Genomic DNA, 18,930 nt, shown 5'->3' with positions numbered 1-18,930 from the left:
TACGTGCGAAAGTATTTCAAACGACAAAGTTAGCATTATGTTCCCGACAATGACGGCGTCGTGTTTTTTTCTTTCCCACAGTTACTTTTATTTATTAGATTTTTGTATTGTTTGGGAGAGAATCGAGTACCAGAGTTAGAACAATGCTCACGCCATCGATCATTTGTGGACAAATTGGGAACGACAGACGTTTGCGACAAAGTTAGCATTTTGTTTCTGCCCCCCCCCCATTCGAACCTGATGGGCTGCGTGGGGTCACTCCTGGCCATTTTCTGCTCGAGGGGAATCTGCTCCCATTTAAAGTGGAGACTCCAGTCAAATCCTTGTGAGAGACCAGAGAAATCAGTTTGCTCATTCGAGTGTAACGTGGGGGGACTTTCTCCTCCTCGCCAGCTGTCCTCGCAGCTGCTCCGTCGTGGGACTCCGGCGTATCCTCTCACCTCCTCTCAAGTCGGCCGAGGCGGCCAAGTAAGCGAAGTTGTCCAGGCTGATGACATCGATGATGGGGCTCACGACTCGCGTATGGTCCTGCAATCACATCATCACCCTGCGCTTAGTCGCTTCTTCCGGATATTTCGAACGCTCGGGCGTCGTTCCGTGCCCAGCTGTCTCCGCGCTTCCCCCGTTCTCCGACCGTTTGCGTGAGAACGCGAGCCCGGACGCTCGCGGCGCAGCCGTCCGTCCTCACGGCGCTCATAAATATGACGTCCAGGACGCGGGGGACGTGTTCGCTCTGCTTCTCGTTAACGTTCTCCTGTTTCAAAATCGGGATGCATTTTGGCTCAAGGGCAACAAATTGACATGGGAAAGGAGCGCCATCATCATGTGGTCCAAGGACCTGGAGAAAACACTTTATTCCTTTAATTAATTTCCGCAACTTTTTTTGGTTCGGTTTACGCGGTGATGCGGCTAATTTGTGCATTTTTTTTTCCCCCTAACGCCCGCAAGGGGGCACTCGAGCGCAAAAGGTTAAGAGTGAGACCAACGGAATATATGTGCCGAAGAAGTGGCTTTTACCGGTCCGGCCCTGTTAGCGCTGCGCTAGCGTGTTACTGCTGTGTCTCAGTGATTTTTACCGGTATATATTTTTTCAAATGCCCCTGTTACCGCGGCACTAGTGTTAGCGTTAGTGCGGCGCAGGCGTTAGCATTAGCACGGCGTCGCTAGTGGTAAACTCTCTGTGTACCGTTTTTCTTTGTCAACATCTCGTTTCAATGTGGGCACTTGCGGCTTTTACACAGCTGTGGCATATGTATGTACCAAATGGTATTTCCTTTACAAATGTACCGGGTGGGGCTTAAAACCAGGTGCGCTCCGTAGGCTGGGAATCACAGTAAGTGCAACTGAAATTTGAAGAGGGGCGGCACGGTTTACTCAGCTGGTAAAGCGTTGGCCTCACAGTTCTGAGGACCCGTGTTCGATCCCGGCCCCGCCTTTGTGGAGTTTGCATGTTCTCCCCGTGCCTGCGTGGCTTTCCTCCGGCCACTCCCACATCCCAAAAACACGCAAAATTAATTGGACACTCTAAATTGCCCCCAGGTGTTATTGTGAGTGCGATTGGTTGTTTGTCTCTACGTGACCTGCGATTGGCTGGGCACCAGATCCGGGTGTACCCCGCCTCCTGCCTGTTGACAGCTAGGATAGGCTCCAGTACTTCCCGCGACTCTCGTGAGGATAAGCGGCAATGAAAACAGATGGCTGGATGGATGAAATTTGAAGGCGTTTTCGAACCAGCTTTTTTCTTTTTAAGGCACTATCACACAAAAACAAAGTTTTTTTCCCCTCAACACAAAAATATCAATTTCTCCAGAATCCAATCATTCCAATTTTTCAAAAATTTTGCTCTCTCAGATTGAAGAGGTTGAGGAAAAAAAAAAAATTCAATAAACAACTGAAGCTATTTCTCCATTTATTTTATATAGATGGAGTGTGTGAGTGTGTGTGTGTGTGTGTAGACATGCTGGGTGGGGGTTGGTGGGGGGACACACAGCATTCCCTGGCGGTCTGCCTAATCCAATTGGTGGGAATCTTTCTGCTGCATTACAGAAAGGCAGAAAAGAAAGAATAACAACATGCAGCCTGCGGGGGTTTCGTGAACTCTGTATCACCGCGCACGACAACAACATAACAAAAATTGTGTGCGCGTGCGTTTACCTCCTTGACCCGCTGAATCATCGGCTGCAGCCAATCAGTGTTCACCTCACAGTGGCTGTCCAAGAAAGTCAAGATGGGGGCCGAGGCGGAGTTGGCTCCGCGAACGCGCGACCGGATAAGTCCTGAGGGGAAGGAGGACGTTAGCGTTCCGTCTCGTTAGCATTTTCCATCAGACAAATTATGCATGTCGTTTGCGTACAAATGAATTTTGAACGACAGAGTGAGCTATTTTCCCCAAACTATGTTGACAATTTGCTTACAACAAAGTTAACATTTTTTTTTGGACAAAGTATCAGTGTAAACAATAAATGTAACATTTTGTTTTTGACCAAATTAGCATTTTGCTTCAAACAGATGTAGCATTTCGTTTCACAAATATTTCCCATCTTTCATTTGTGAATTAATTTTAAAAGGATAAATGTTATCATACAACCCAACTAAAATCAGAATTTCCCTCCAAAAAAGATTTTTGACAAAATTAGTATTCATTTTGGCACCGTTATACATTTCACATTTTGCTTCCGACAATATTAGCATTGTGCTTTTAACAAAATTTGCAACAACTTAAAAGAATTAATTTTGAATTTCATGTGAATTAATTTTGAACGGGGATATCAGAATTTTGTTCCCAACAAAGTTATTAATGTTATTTCCTTGTGAACATATTTTGAATTACTAAGTCAGCATTATTTTTCCAACAAGGTCAGCATTTTTCTTGGATATCCGATGGAAATTTTCATTTTTTTTTTTAATTGTCCAACGGCAACAAAATTACCGCAATTCCCGGCCTGCAGAGCGCACTTGGTTATAAGCCTCACCTGGTACATTTGTAAAGGAAATACCATTTGGTACATACACACGCCGCAGCTGTGTAAAAACCGCAAGTGCCCGCATTGAAACACGAGATATTTACAAAGAAATACGGTACACAGAAAGAGTTTAACGCTAGCGTGGCACTAACACTAGCACTGTGCTAGCGCTAACGCTAAAAGGTCCAGTTAAAATAATATTTACTGGTAAATATCACTGAGACACGCCAGTAACACGGCAGCGACACCCTGGCACAGCGCTAACGCTAGCGCGGCGCTAACAGGCCCTGTAAAAGTCACTTCCTCGGGACATATATTCCACCGGTCTCAGTCTTACCTTTTCGGCTCGAGTGCCCCCTTGCGGCCGTTAGAAATAATGCACAAATTACCCGCATCAGCGCATAAACCGCAGGGTTGAAAGCGTGTGTAAAAAGTCGTGGTTTGTAGGCCGGAAAAATCGGTAAATATATATATATATATATATATATATATATATCTTTGATGTCCTTTTTTTGGTCGTATTTGGGTTGAAAATACCCAGGATGCCCCTATTCAAGCTATTTTACTTCATCTTTTAGGCCTGGCAAATGAGATTTGATTTCTCATTCATATATGATATGTAAATAAGATTTGCACCGTTCTCCTTAACTTGAATACGGCGCGCAACCGCCGCGGTAGTATCGAAATTATGTCACGACGACGGAAAATTCCGACTCCGTGCTTTGCGAGAGGTTTGCTATCGCGTTCAATCGCCAAATCGCATTCACGTCATGCTAAAACCCCGGTCAAAGACTTATTTTGACACAACTTCTCGAACTGGAGAGAAAAATGGATTTTGATGGTGAGGAACTTTTAGCCTTACTTGGAAAAAGGTGTCTCTCATTTTAGACCGTGCTCACGAGAGGTTTGGCGTGGCGATGTGGATGTCAAAATCAAAACAAAAAAAAAAATAAAAAAGCTCTGCTGTCTTGTCGTGCATATTTGTTCAATGATGTTTTTGTGTGTGTGTGTGTGTGTGTGTGTGGTGTGTGTGTGTGTGCGTGCGTAGCGCCGAGGCCTCCCCGCGGCAGCACTAACGCGTGCCGACACGCCGTCGCCTCCCGTTTGCGCGGCCCTCCCAGCGGGACGCTTTTCGACACCTTCCGTCACCTTTTTCGGCTCCGCCGCCAAAGCCGCTTTGCGTGAACGACACACACTCACCCTCTCTCCTGCCGTTCCTCAGGCAGCGCACTTTGGGGATCCGAGCGAGCAGCTGGCAGTCGTCGGCTGAGGAACACAAGCAGATTGAGTCCAGGCGGAGGACACGCAATCGCACGCGTTGCGCAAACGCTGCAGTGAACGCCGACGAGACGTAAAATAAAAAAAAAATAAACAAAGGCTGCCGTTTTGGTTTGCAACGGCTCTGCGGTGGGCTTAATTTCGCCCGAAATCCAGTTTCAATTAGCAACGTGACCTTTTGGAGGAATGTCGATCGTGAGTAGACGCGCACAAAAAGTCATAAAAATGCACGCTAGGAAAGGCACAAAGTCGGACATTTTTGGTTTAAAACTTTAAGGCTAAAAAAAAAAAAAAAAAAAAAAAAAAAAAAATTACAATTCCCCTGACCCAATTTTCCTGAACAACAAAATTTTGTTGGCATGTTTATCATCAACAACACCTCAAGATGTCATGCTATGCTCCAAAAGACAAAATAAATAAATCCATAAAATCTGCCATTTTGCTTCAGACTGCGCATTTGGACACTGAAGCACCCCCTAAAAATAAAAAAAAGAAGACATTTTTAAAATTCCAAACCTCAGATCAGAAAATGGAAGGCACGGCGACAATATTTGCTTTTCAACTAAGTGTGAAGCCATTTTTACCAGCGCCGTTAGCATTATTCTTTTGACAAAGTTAGCATTTTATTTCCTTGCGTACAAATTCAAAACAATCCGAGACACACATTAAGTTAAAAAGAGTTTGGGTTATTGTGTTTTAATTCCATCCATCCGTTTTCTTGGCCGCTTATCCTCACGAGGGTCGCGGGGATTGCTGAAGCCTATCCCAGCTGTCAACCGGCAGGAGGCGGTGGTACGCCCTGAACTGGTCGCCAGCCAATCGCAGGGCACATTGAGACAAACGACCAATCGCACTCACAATCACACCGACGGGCAATTTAGAGTGTCCAATTAATTTTGCATGTTGGAGGAAACCGGAGTGCCCACCCGGAGGAAACCCACACAGGCACGGGGAGAACACGCAAACTCCACGCAGGCGGGTCCGGGATCGAACCCGGGACCTCAGAACTGTGAGGCCAACGCTTTACCAGCTGCTCCACCGTTCCCCCGTTTTAATTCCATTGATATTTCAAAAAATGGAACGAGGACGCGCACACACACATACACTGGAACACGCACACGTGCCGCTTAGTATTAAGAGCACGAGCGCGGGGCGACTGATGCATTGTGGGTACGTCCTGGCGTCCTCGTCCTCCTTGCTAGCGATACGTCCTTCTGTACTTGTAATCCTCCCTGATTGAATGAGACGTACGCACACGACAGATTTTTTTTTAATACGGCTTATATTTTATATCCGCATGTGCGTGTGTATCCTACCACTGCTACACACAGCCCCACCACATTCTTATTATTTTGTGTCACTTCATAAATAGCACACAGCTAGCAAATAGCCCCCCCCCCAAAAAAAAAAAAAACCCACAAGTAATTGACGCCCTGCTCGAAAAACGCGCCGATGTTCCCAAATGAAACCGCAATTATGTTATAGCTCATGATCTGTCGTGGAACAAGTTCAAAATCATTTGCAAAAAAATTACCCTTGAAATGAAATGGCTTACAGATGATTTCATTTGCGAAAATGGATGTGAACAATCTTTGAACGACCCAGGCTAAACGTAGCTCCTCCCCTCCCACAGCCTGTCGCTCCGTTGAGCTGCACCGCTTCAAAATACAGTGCTGCCTTTGTATTATTTTAGATTTTTGACTTCATATCTCAAATCATTTATTCCGGCGGCACGGTGGATCAACTGGTCAACCGTTGGCCCCACAGTTCTTAGGACCCGGGTTCGATCCCGTCCCCGCCTGTGTGGAGTTTGCATGTTCTCCCCGTGCCTGCGTGGGTTTCCTCCGGGTGGGCACGCCGGTTTCCTCCCACCTCCCAAAACCACGCAACAATAATTGGACACTCTAAATTGCCCATAGGTGTGATTTTGAATGCGACTGTGTTCTGTCTCCATGTGCCCTGCGATTGGCTGGCAACCAGTTCAGGATGTGCCCCGCCTCCTGCCCGTTGACAGCTGGGATAGGCTCCAGCACTCCCTACGACACTTGTGAGGATAAACGGCAATGAAAATAAATGGATGGCTGGATGGATGAAATTTGAAGGTGTTTTCAAACCAGCTTTTTTTTTTTTTTAGGCACTATCACTCAACCCTCAACACAAAAACATCAATTTCTCCAGAAACCAATCATTCCAATTTTAAAAAATTGGGTGGATGTAATATATACTCTGCAGGGGGCGGGGGGGTATAATACGGGCATATTGTACATAATACATAAGTGACTCGAAGATATATTAATTAATAAATATATGCCCGTGCTTGTTGCTACATTGTCTATCTATGTGTTGCTGCACCATTTGTGTTCACTATCCATTGCTTTCAGTGTAAAAGCGACCGCAACGACAATGCTTGTTTTGTCTGGCTGTCTATGGTACTTTACATCATCTGTTAGCATTCAGTTAGCGGACATTTAAACATTAGCTGGGAAAGATTATAAACTTCTTAAAAGAAGCAATTGGCTTCTTTCTGGAAGAAGTGAGAATTCTAAGAGTCATACCTTGAAGGGTTGCGTCAGGAAGGGCAAATATGAGCGTCCATCTGAGATGATGCGCTGCGGCGACCCCTAACGGGACAAGCCGAAAGAAAGTATACGATTGAAAAGCACTAAGCCGAGTGTTGCTGGTATCGGTGGTAATCAACAGAAGTTAACAGCGTAAGGAGCCCGAGGCGTGCCAATCTCGTTGCCGGTCCACGGATCACGACGCTGTGCTAATTATTCCGCCCTGCGCAAATCGAACATGAGCTCATGGTTCACACGCGCCGTCGCGGCCTCCGCCAGCGTGCTGAGTTGCGCAGCTGAGTTACAAGAACGCACGCCGACAGGCGACACAGTCGACCCCGTTTAAACACGGTTGCGGATTAGCAGCTCCAATTAGTGCCGGTTTTATATGGAAATAACAACCTAGCCAAAATACCAAGAGCGCGACAACACGCTCTCATGCAATTTGCATACCGGCAATTATTGCAAACAAGAAGGTTCTCGTTCTTGAGCCGCTGAGCACTACAGTGGCTAAATCATATTCACCAAAACCACAATTTCTGGAAAAGAAGTAATTATTACTGTATGATTTAGTAAGCTATACAGTAAATAATTCAGATTTTGTTGCAGCCATAAAACGGGAAAATGGCAAAATTAAGTGTTCACCCAGGCTAGTTCTAAGAAGCTCACTTTCAGGTGGAAAAAAAAGTGCAATTTTATAAAAATGAAGCCATAACATTATGAGAAAAATTACAATTATTAAAAATTGTATTTAAAAAAATCTCAAATAAAGTTGTGAGATAACAAATTAACGATAACGAATTAAAGGTGTCATTTTAATGATTAAAAAAATGTGAAATAGAATAAAGTGATATTAACCGCTTAAAAGTGTATATTAGTGGTTTTTTTTTATTTGGTAATTTTAGAGGAATATTGTCATGACATCAAGAGTGAAGTCAATTATTTTTAGAATATTGTTTTTTTTTTAAAGGTATTAATATATGAGAATAGTGGTACAATATTTAATCATACATAATAAAAAATATTTTTTTTAATTTAATGATGGCTCAGTGTCAATAAAAATAAAGTCATTTTATTAAAAACCAATTTATGAGGAAAATCTGAGGAAAACCATAATTTCTGGAAAAGAAGTAAACATTGCTGTGTGACTTAGCAAGATATACAGTAAATAACTGAGATTTTGTTGCAGCCATAAAACTTGAAATTAAGATCCTGGAAAATGGCAAAATTAATTGTTAACCCAGGCTAATTTCTAAGAGGCTAAATTTAATGTGGAAAAAAGCGCAATTTTTAAAAAATGAAGTCATAACATTATGAGGAAAATTACAATGATCAAAAATTAAATCAGAAAAATCAAGAATAAAGTTGTGATATTATTGCAAATTCATAATTTGATGGATTAAAGGAGTCATTTTAAAGATAAAAAATGTGAAATAGAATAAAGTCACATTACCTGCAAAAAAGTGTATGTTAGTGATTTTTTAAAAATTTGGTAATTTTAGAGGAATATTGTCATAGCTTCAAGAGTGAAGTCAATTATTTTTAGAATTATTTTTAAAAAGGTATTATATGAGAATAGTGGTACAATATTTATTCACTTATGATAAAAATGATTTTTTTAAATTTAATGATGGCTCAGTGTCAATGAAAATAAAGAAGTTGTCATTTTATTAAAATACCATTTTATGAGGAAAACTGGACATTCTAAGAACATATACTATAAAAAAGTCATAATTTGGAGAGTGTCTACATCAATTAAGTCGTGAACAAAGGCATAATCTTTAACGCTGAATCCGATTTTCACGAAAATAATCTCATTATCATAAATCAATTTTTTGTAATTAAAAAAAAAAGTCCTAATTTTACAAATTGACTGCAGGGAAAGGAAGAGGGCGAGGCGGCAGCTGAGCTGACGTTGATGAGATGTGAGCGGCGGAAAGAGAAAGGACGAAGCCACGGAGGGAGAAAGTGGAATCCTGTTAAGGGTCCACTTAATCGCTCGAGCTCATCAAGGACGCGCCGGGCCTCGCGGTGCGCTTGCTAAGTGCTACATGCTAACTAGTGAGTAGCGTGGCCTGGAGCGTCCATTTTTCTTTCAAAATTTTAAAACATGACCCCAACTTAATGACATGACTTCTCCATGATGTTGACATTGGGGGTGATGACTTTGTTCTCATCCCGAAAAATTTGTAATTTTTAAAATATTTCTTTTTTTCCCCCTAAAAAGTACATTTTTATAATTATTTTTGATTATTATAAAGTGAAAAGATTCAATTTAAATTGTATTCTTTTTTTTAATATATCAAATGAGGAATTTATTCTCATATACTGTCAAAAATTGAAAAAGCCTTCAAAATTCTAAATTAATTTAGAAAAAAAAAAGATTTTTGTTTTCATTTGTAGGAAATTGAAATTCTTCTTTATTAGGACGACTTTAACATTTATAAATTCCATACGAGTGTAAAAATATGCTCCCACTGTATAGCAAACCCAAAATGACACAAAACGACGGACTCTTTGCTATTTAGTGAGCGCTAGCATCGTAGCGGGCCGCCAGAAGCGTTCCCGCGCGGCGCCGAGCGACGTTTGGACGTCAGGTGAGGTTTGCTTCCAACTCACCGTCGGCGCTGAAGTCGTCGATCAGGATGATTTCGTGGATGAGCTGCGGCGGACTCCGCATCAGGACGCTGCCGGGGGGACGAGGAGGGGAAACGTTGGCTGACGCCGACGAGCGTGGCGGAGGCTAAAGCGCTAACGGGGATTCCGCGGCGTGATTACCTCTTGACGGTGCGCAGCAGCGTGGAGCGAGCCTCGTTGTGGAAGGTGATGATGATGCTGGTGGGCGGAAGGTCCGCGTCGTAGTTTACAGAAGCGCATCTGAGGGAAATAAACGCACCTGATAACTTTATTTTTTCTGTGCAGTCTTTAAGCGAAGTTAGCTTAGCCATTACTAGCAACAAAATGCGGTACTACTGTAATTCCCGGCCTACAGAGCGCACCTGTTTATAAGCCTAACCGAGTCCATTTGTAAAGGAAATACTATTTGGTACATACATACGCCGCAGCCGTGAAAAAAGCCCACATTGAAACACGAAATATTTACAAAGAAAGACGGAACAAAGAAAGACTTTAACGCTAACCCTTGCGCCACACTCACAGGGCCAGTTAAAATATAATTTAGCGGTAAATATCGCTGAAACACGCCAGCAACATGCTAGCGCAGTGCTAACGGGGCCGGTAAAAGTCACTTATTTGGCACATATATTCCACTGGTCTCATTCTTACCATTTCCGGCCTTGTTAGCACGGCGCTTGCATTAGTGCTACATTTAGCGCGGCGCTGACGCGAGTGCTAACAGTGCAGGTGGAAATAAAACTTATCAGTACACTGAGACACGCCAGTAACACAGCAGCAACATGCTAGCAGAGCGCCAACGCCAGTGCTATTGCTGGCGTCGCGCTAAAGCTAGTGCTAACAATAGCGCCGTGCTAGCGCTAACAGGGCCGGTTAAAATAAAACTTACCGGTAAATAACCCTGAGAAATGCCAGTAACACAGCAGCAACACGCTAGCGCACCGCTAACAGGGCCGGTAAAAGTCACTTCCTCGGCACATATATTCCACCGGCTCATTCGTATCTTTTCCGCTCGCGTTCCCCCTTGCGGCCGTTAGAAAGAAAATATGCGCAAATCAGCTGCACCACCGCATAAACCGCAGGATTTAAAGCGTGTGAGAAAATTACGGTAGTTGCTTTATTCAAACATTTAATTTATATCAAAGTGGAAATTTGATTTTATTTCTGTTCGTGTTTTCGTTGCTTGAAATGAAAAATGACATTTTGCTTGTTCAAATCAAAATCGATGACTTCCTGTGTTATTTCATGGCTTCTTGAGACTTTTTTTTTTTTCTTTTTCGGTCTACTCACGGTAGACATTAAATATGATTTATAATTTGATCAGCGTCCACTCTAACAGATTGCCCCGCTATTCTCGTCATCTAATTGGAGTCTGACTTGAATGAGCCGTTTAGCATTAGCATCGCTGCTGCCTGGGCTCTGTCGCCACGGTGACGAGAATATCCGGTTGCCGGGCGACCGGGTCGCAGATGTCCTCGCACATGCTGGGGGGGGGGGGCGTCATGGAGGTGAAACATGTCATCTGATTCAATAAAAATATGTGAAAAAAAACTTCTCCTGTCATGCAAACGCTAACAAATATATTGTGAAAATTTTTCATTTTATTTTCTTTTTGCAATAAATGTATGAATAAATCATAAAATGTTTAAAAAAAAAAAAGCTAATTTGCATATATATATATAAATATATACATGTAAAATACGCACACACTTATTTTGATAAAATAATTTAGTTTTAAATAAGAAATGAATACATATTTAATTCAATCATTTTAGGAAAAAATACTGCGATTTCATTACAATTAATGTGGCGATTATTCCATGTGTTCTGCATATTATAATTCCATATTATTTATAATCAATTAACCTAAAGAATAAAAGAGACATATGATATGAATACAAAATGGGAAAAAAAACAACAACTACATTTTAATTTTTTTTCCCCAATTAACGTTATTTTAACTCATTTACCAATCATTTAATATCTTTTAACATATGTATAAAATTGTTTATTTCAATAATTCCATGTTACTTTTGATAATAAATCAGCTTAATTCGTAAATGATAAAACTGAACAACAAACGAAATATTTGAATGAGCTAATTTTATGGGCGGGGGGCGGGACGGTGTGGTGTGGTGTGTCGTGCGACCTGTAGTGTCTGGTGTCCCTGAGCGGTCGCTGCGCTCCGAGGCGGTGGCTCTCGACGACGTTGAAGGCGTGCTCTCGGTACGGGTCGTCCCCGGGCATCAGCTGCTTGGCGTCCAGGTACTTGTTCTCGTCCAGGCCGCCCAGCGGGAGGTCCTGATGGTCACCACGCGGGGGTTGGCTCACCTGACGACGGGGGGGAAACCCTCAAAAACTTTTCAAAGAAACTCCCAAAAGTCGGTGGACCCGAGACCGCAACATAAATGGAAACTACAAACGTGTGCTGGCAGACAGCCGCAAAGCATCCCACCGGATTTCCTCTAGATGTAAAAAAAAAAAAAAAAAATTAAATAATAATTATAAGATGCTCAGCAGGTAAAACGTTTGCCTCACAGTCCTGAGGTCCCGGGTTCGATCCCGGCCCCGCCTGTGTGGAGCTTCCATGTTCTCCTTGTGCCTGCGTGGGTTTTTTCCGGGCCCTCCGGTTTCCTTCCACATTCCAAAAATATGCAACACTCTAAATTGTCCCTAGGTGTGATTGTGAGTGTTTGTCTCAGTATGCCCTGCGATTGGCTGGCGACCAGTTCAGGGTGTATCCCGCCTCCTGCCTGATGACAGATGGGATAGGCTCCAGCACTCCCCGCGACCCTCGTCAGGAGAAGCCGCAAACAAAATGGATGGATGTTTGGAAAGATTATATGCCCATGAGTAGCGTTATCTGTCTACATGTGTTGCTCCTCTATTTGTGTTAAAGCAGCCCTAGCTAAAATGGTTGTAAATCGCAACTATCGATGCTAACTGTTAGAATGTCGATGGCATTTTGCAATTTATGGTAGTAATTGCGGCATGGTGGTGCAGCTGTAGAGTTTTGGCCTCACGGTTCTGAGGACCAGGGTTCAAATCCTGGCCCCGCTTGTGTGGGTGTACCCTGCCTCCTACCCGGTGACAGCTGGGATAGGCTCCAGCAGTCCCCATGAGGATAAGCGACCAAAAAAAAATGGCTGGATGGATGGATACACCTTCACGGGCCACATAAAGTCATGTGGCGGGCCACATCAGGCCCCGAGGGCCTTAGGTTTAACACCTGTGCTCTAGGTTTTTTTTTTTTTGCTCGCATTAAAAATTGTCTTTAGTTGAATGTGGGTAAAAAAAAAATATCATATATTTATATAAAATGTAACTGACTTGCTTCAATCATCTGAGATTTTGCCTTTTTTTCTGGAATTTAGCTGTCAAAATGAGCCAACCAGCTCATTAATAATCAAATAAACAAACTAGCTTGACGAACTCACAACATGGACAAACAAAGTAGCCAAGCCACCAAATAAATGACTCCAGTCACTAATGAATGAACTAACTCGGTAACTGCATAATGAACTAATCCACGAATGGACAAATTCACAAACAAACTAATCGGCCAATCAATTACCCGACTAATTAATCGCTCACTCAGTCACTGATGAACGGACGAACTTCGAAAAACGGACTTACAAACTGTAGTATCCGGCCGATTAACCAACTAAGATCAAAACTCATTTATAACTATTAGCTAGCAAAGGAACAAACTCACGACTAAATGAATATTCCACGACTCTTAATCATGAAAGTCACAGGTGTCCAACTCAAGGCTTGGGGGCCAGATCCGGCCCGTCGCATGATTTTATATGGCCCGCGGAGGTGTATCATGTGTATCAACTTCCATGATTTTTTTTTTTCAAATGTGTACTAAAATTTAAAATTGTCATATCATAAATGAGGCAGTACGGTGAATCAGCTGGTAAAGCGTTGGCCTCACAGTTCTGAGGACCCGGGTTCAATCCCGGCCCCGCCTGTGTGGAGTTTGCATGTTCTCCCTGTGCCTGCGTGGGTTTTCTCCGGCCACTCCGGTTTCCTCCCACATCCCAAAAAACACGTGACATTGTTTGGACGCTCTAAATTGCCCCTAGCTGTGATTGTGAGTGCGACTGTTTCTCTCCATGTGCCCTGCGATTGGCTGGCGACCAGTTTTCAGGGTGTACGCCCGTTGACAGTTGAGGGAAACTGTAAGTACAACGCGGCCCGCGACAAAAATGAGTTTGACACCCCTGATGTAAGTGCTCAGTGTGGAGGATATTAATTATGTATCGCATTTAGAAATTTGGGTACAAATTTAAGCAAGAATCACATCAGTTTTTGTTTGTTTTTTTTTTTTTTTTGCTTTTGCAGGCCACATAAAACAATGGGAGGGGCCAGATCTGGCCCGCGGACCTCGACTTTTAACACCAATGATGTAAACTGCTAAAGCGTGCGAGATCAAAGCGCAGCGTTGGGCGCGATACGACCCGTAGACCAGATTTTGCCGTTTCAAGACCCAAACACAAAGCGACGGACTGTCTGGACTGGTAAGGGTGGCAAGAGACTGAACGCAATTTGTCTTTTTTTAGTCCACTTGTGAGCAGACGGCGTCTTCACACCCGGTTCACGGCCGCCCCGGGGCGGATCCGTGCCGATGGCTCGCCGGGGTGGGGGGGAGACGTGCGGCGCTCAAAGACATTTTTAGGGGGCGGGTGTCGGTTTTCTCAGTGTGCTGACAAAGGTGAAGGACCTCGGCGTGCGGAGAGGGTAAAGAGAGCGCTCGCCTTCCGAAGGGCGGCCGTGGGTTGCGTAAGGTTTTGCACCGACGCCGAGCGGCTCTGAACTCGCATTGGAGTCTTCGATGGACCTTACAGTAAGTCCGGACTGGAACCCCAACTTGAGATAGGAGCAGTGAACCCACCTCAACTCACAACCACTTCGGTAAATTGTAAACACACAGCCATTCGTTTTGAGCCGCTTATCCTCACCAGGGTCGTGGGAGTGCTGAAGGCAACCCCAGCTGTTAATGGGTAGGAGGCAGGGTACAACCTGAACCGGTTGCCAGCCAATCTCAGGGCACATGGAGACAGACATCAGTCGCACTCACACTCACACCTAGGGGCAATTTAGAGTGTCCGATTAATGCGTGTTTTAGGGTTGTGGGAGGAAATCGGCGGGCCCGGAGAAAACCTACGCAAGCACGGGGAAAAGATGGAAACGCCACACAAGCGGGGCCAGGATTTGAACCCTGGTCCTCAGAACCGTGAGGCCAAAACCCTACAGCTGCACCACCGTGCCGCAATTACTACCATAAATTGCAAAATGCCATAGACATTCTAACAGTTAGCATCGATAGTTGCAATTAACAACCATTTTAGCTATGGCTGATTGAACACAAACAGAGGAGCAACACGTGTAGACGGATAACGCTACTCATGGGCATATAATCTTTCCAACCATCCATTCATTTTCTTTGCGGCTTATCCTCACGAGGGTCGCGGGGAGTGCTGGAGCCTATCCCATCTGTCATCGAGCAGGAGGTGGGATACAACCTGAACTGGTTGCCAGCCAATCAGCATATGGAGACAGATAACAGTCGCACTCACAATCACACCTAGGGGCAATTTAGAGTGTCCAATTAATGCATGTTTTAGGGATGTGTGACTCCCCAGTGAAAAACCACGCATGGACGGGGAGAACATGCAAACACCACACAAGCGGGGCCAGGATTTGAACCCTGATCCTCAGAACTGTGAGGCCAAACCCCTACAGCTGCACCACCGTGCCGCAATTACTACCATAAATTGCAAAATGCCATAGACATTCTAACAGTTAGCATCGATAGTTGCGATTTACAACCATTTTAGCTAGGGCTGATTGTTTGCCGCTTATCCTCACGAGGGTCGCGGGGAGTGCTGGATCTTATCCCAGCTGTCAAGGCGCAGGAGGCGGGGTACACCCTGAACTGGTCGCCAGCCAATCGCAGGGCACATCGAGACAAACAGCTGCATTCACAATCACACCTACGGGCAATTTTAGAGTGTCCAATTAATGTTGCGTGTTTTTGGGAAGTGGGAGAAAACCAGCGTGGCCCGGAGGAAAACCCACGCAGGGACGAGGAGAGCATGCAAAGTACACACAGACGGGTCCGGGATCGAACCCGGGACCTCAGAACTGTGAGGCTGACTCCACCGTGCCGCCCATATAATAACTGAATGAGTAACTGCAGTCTCTCGAGGCCTGCTGACTGTTTCATATCGAATTGTCCCATTGGCCAAGGAAGGAGGAGCACGCTTAATTGAATCATGATGCACAAATTTGATTTATGTTATTACTCCGTGTTCTCATGAGGAACGTACAATATTTTATACATATTTTTGGCAGGGAGTGATGGCATTAAACTCCTGCCTCGAAGCACCACTGCGTCACGCCAGAATCCCGCACAAACGTCGGGACATTGTCGGGTCCTCCTGCAGCACTTTGGACCCCCGCCCCGGGGCCGAAAGTGCGTTCGCGGACACCTGAACGCAACGCGACACGGGGCGAAACAACCCACCGCGAGCTGCCCTCGCGTGCAACCCGAGAGGCGTCCACCGACAAACAAAAGAGGGAGCAACACCGGGGGAGCTCCGCGGGACTTACGGAAAGCCTCTTACACAGGTGCTATCGCGCCACCGTCACGCACATGCAGGCCACGCCAAAATAATAATAATAATAATCATCATCAAACTTGGGCATGCAGAAATCACCTTAGCGCAGTGTAAACCCCCAAGAACGCAGTGACTCACGATAAGCGGGATGGTCCTGTCGTCCCGATGGAGATCCAGGCGCCCGCCTCCCAGGTGCGGGTGCCTCCCGGCGGACGAGGGCGCGGACGCCGCCGCCGCCGGCTTGCTGTCCTGCCACAGGTAGTAAAAGGTGCCCAAGATCCAGGCGACGGTCAGGATCGCGATGGCGTTGGCCCGAATCCTGCGCATGGTGAGCCCATACGCAGGAGCGGACCGGGGGGGGAGGAGGAGAAGGGGGAAGGGGGTGAGGGGAGGGCGCGCGCGCGCGCTCCGGAGCCCTGGCACGGACGAGGCGGGCGGAGCGGCTCCTTTTCGTCTGGCTCGAGAAGAGGGACAAGCACGGAGAAGAGCGTCGATGGCGATGAAGGAGAAAGGAGGAAAAAGAAGAGGAGGAGGAGGAGGAGGAGGAAGAGGAGGAGGAGGAAGCGGACCCTCGCTGCCTCCCTGCCTGGATGGAAGGCTGGACTGGATGGAGGTTCGCGCGGCCCTAGCGCCGACCTCCCAACCTTGGAGAAAGCGCAAGTTTGGCTTTTTGTTTTTAATCAAGAGAAAATTAAAAGTTTGCACATACACGTGGGGAAAAAAGGCCAATATTAATTATCTATAACATACGGAAGCGCATTACTGCCACACCAAAAAAAAAAAAAATGTGATAAGTTAAATTTCACATAATTATGTGAAACATTTCACAATTATGCGATAAGTTAAGTTTCACGTAATTATTACGCAATATGTTTCACATAATTATTGTGTGATAAGTTAAGTTTCACAATTATTACGTGATAAGTTTCACATAATTATGTGAAATGTTTATGTGAAATTTACACAGACACAATAATTATATGATGTGGGAAAAAAGGTCAATATTAATTAGCTATAACATACAGAAGCGCATTACTGCCACACCAAAAAAAAGGTTGTTTCACATAATTATTATGTGATAAGTTAAGTTTCACACAATTATTATGTGATAAGTTTCACATAATTATTATCTGATGTTAAGTTTCACGTAATTATGTGAAACGTGTCACATAATTATTACGTATTACGTTTCACATAATTATGTGAAACGTTTCACAGAATTATTATGTGATAAGTTAAGTTTCACATAAATATTATGTGATAATTTAAATTACTTTTTTTTGTGTGGCAGTAATACGCTTCGGTAATAACATACTGCTCAACAGAAAAAAAAATTATTTCACGAGGGAACATAAAAACAAATAAGCAACGTGGCCGTGTTTCCGACTAACCAATCAGATTCAAGCTAATCACAAAATCCCTGCAAAGTGAAAATAAAAATGTTTTCTAAATTTGATATGCCGATCTGTTGTGAACAGCTCTGCCGAATTGGAATGACAAAAAAATAAATATCTGAAAAATTATATATAAATAAGTTTTCCATCAAATGCTGTGGGCGTGTGTGCTGAATGCGTGAAGAAGAAAAAAAAAAAAAAAACACCCGCTAAAAATGGATTCTCTCTTGCAGCCAAGTTGCTATTTTTCCACAATTGCTGACATTTTTCATCCAGGAAAAATGTATTTAAATCCTCCAGTGGCTGAAATGCACCCCATTGCGTCATCGCAAAAAGCTAGCCACCAGCTAGCTCACAAGCTAACAGCGGGAAAACGGCTAGCAAATGACAACTTAAAGAAATTTAAAAAAAAAAAAGAAGCTTCAATGCGCATTCCGGTGTGCCCGCCTTGGCCACCCGAAGATTGGAAAGTCAGCTCCTCTACTGGCTTCTCAGGACGGCATTAATATTAGCTGCTCTTCAGAGAGGATAAAGAAAACATTCCTGGAAGTAATATCATCTTTGTACATATTGCTCCACCGCTTAAAATGTAAGAAGACCGCCACACCAATGCTAACCGTGAACCCGTTTGCCTCCGACGTTTCCCATCGGACGCTGTATTTAGCATTAAGCTAGCTCGGTACGTAATATCAAGACAACGCATCGCAATATCAATGTCGCTCCGGTCGTTATCAGTCCAATGCATTGCGAGAAATGAACGATAAAATTACCACGTCAATATTTTATCGGAATGTACCGTGGCACGCCAAATGTTATTTTTTTTTGTTGTCAGTAGGTCAAAATGGTATGTTACAGCGATGCTGTCGACACACTCCAACATATACATTCTAATCCACTATTTTAGAGCGATGCCCGCAACCCTTGTGAGGATAAGCTGCTCAGATAATGGATGGATATTAGAGGAATTGGAGTAAAAAAAAAAAAAATAAAGATGAATATGCAGTTCCGACACATTCTGTATGGATTGCGGCGGCGGTTGAAATCTGCCGATTCAAACTCTGGAGGAAGAAAGAAAAGACAAGAAAAGCAGCAGCGGGCAGCGAGGGCGGGACAGGAAGGAAGGAGAGCGAAGACGTCCCGCCGAAGATTACTGGGTGCACATTTGTGCGGTTTGCAGCGAGGTCAAACCCCGGTCCGCCGTCAACGCCTCCGCATTCTCGTCTCAACGCCGGCGGCGATGCGTTCGCACGTATGAAAACAAACAAACAAAAATGTTCATTCATATCTGAGATGACTTGATAAAAAGGGATTTGTGCTTAATTTAAAAGACGACTAAAATCAGAAAATTAGCACCAGGAACCACAAGACAAAAACATGGACGGAAAGGAAAAAACACCATTCGGAAAACATGAAGGTATGAATACAAATATGATCTCAATGACATTAAATGAAAATTCTAAATAGAAATAAATAA

General features: G+C 44.2%; 1 protein-coding gene across 4 annotated transcripts in view; it reads right to left on the bottom strand.

Moving 5' to 3' along the window:
* The window catches only part of galnt16 (UDP-N-acetyl-alpha-D-galactosamine:polypeptide N-acetylgalactosaminyltransferase 16), a 33,301-nt gene that overhangs the window by 10,756 nt on the left and 3,615 nt on the right, over nucleotides 1-18,930 (bottom strand). The window contains exons 2-9 of one of the 4 annotated variants that reach the window (XM_061844425.1): nucleotides 16,201-16,311; nucleotides 11,583-11,764; nucleotides 9,578-9,676; nucleotides 9,419-9,486; nucleotides 4,164-4,229; nucleotides 2,155-2,276; nucleotides 441-528; nucleotides 238-322 (exon numbers count right to left, since the gene is read on the bottom strand). In XM_061844425.1, the coding sequence (XP_061700409.1) occupies nucleotides 238-322; nucleotides 441-528; nucleotides 2,155-2,276; nucleotides 4,164-4,229; nucleotides 9,419-9,486; nucleotides 9,578-9,676; nucleotides 11,583-11,764; nucleotides 16,201-16,311 (821 nt within the window). Of the gene's footprint in view, nucleotides 1-237; nucleotides 323-440; nucleotides 529-2,154; nucleotides 2,277-4,163; nucleotides 4,230-9,418; nucleotides 9,487-9,577; nucleotides 9,677-11,582; nucleotides 11,765-16,200; nucleotides 17,323-18,930 lie in introns of those variants that run through there. The other 3 variants (XM_061844424.1, XM_061844426.1, XM_061844427.1) reach the window with 3 other exon arrangements.

The sequence above is a fragment of the Syngnathoides biaculeatus genome, chromosome 15 (assembly GCF_019802595.1).
Source record: "Syngnathoides biaculeatus isolate LvHL_M chromosome 15, ASM1980259v1, whole genome shotgun sequence".
Classification (NCBI taxonomy): Eukaryota; Metazoa; Chordata; class Actinopteri; order Syngnathiformes; family Syngnathidae; genus Syngnathoides; species Syngnathoides biaculeatus.
The sequence above is the reverse complement of the archived record's forward strand: the minus strand, read 5'-3'. Positions and strand labels throughout refer to the sequence as shown.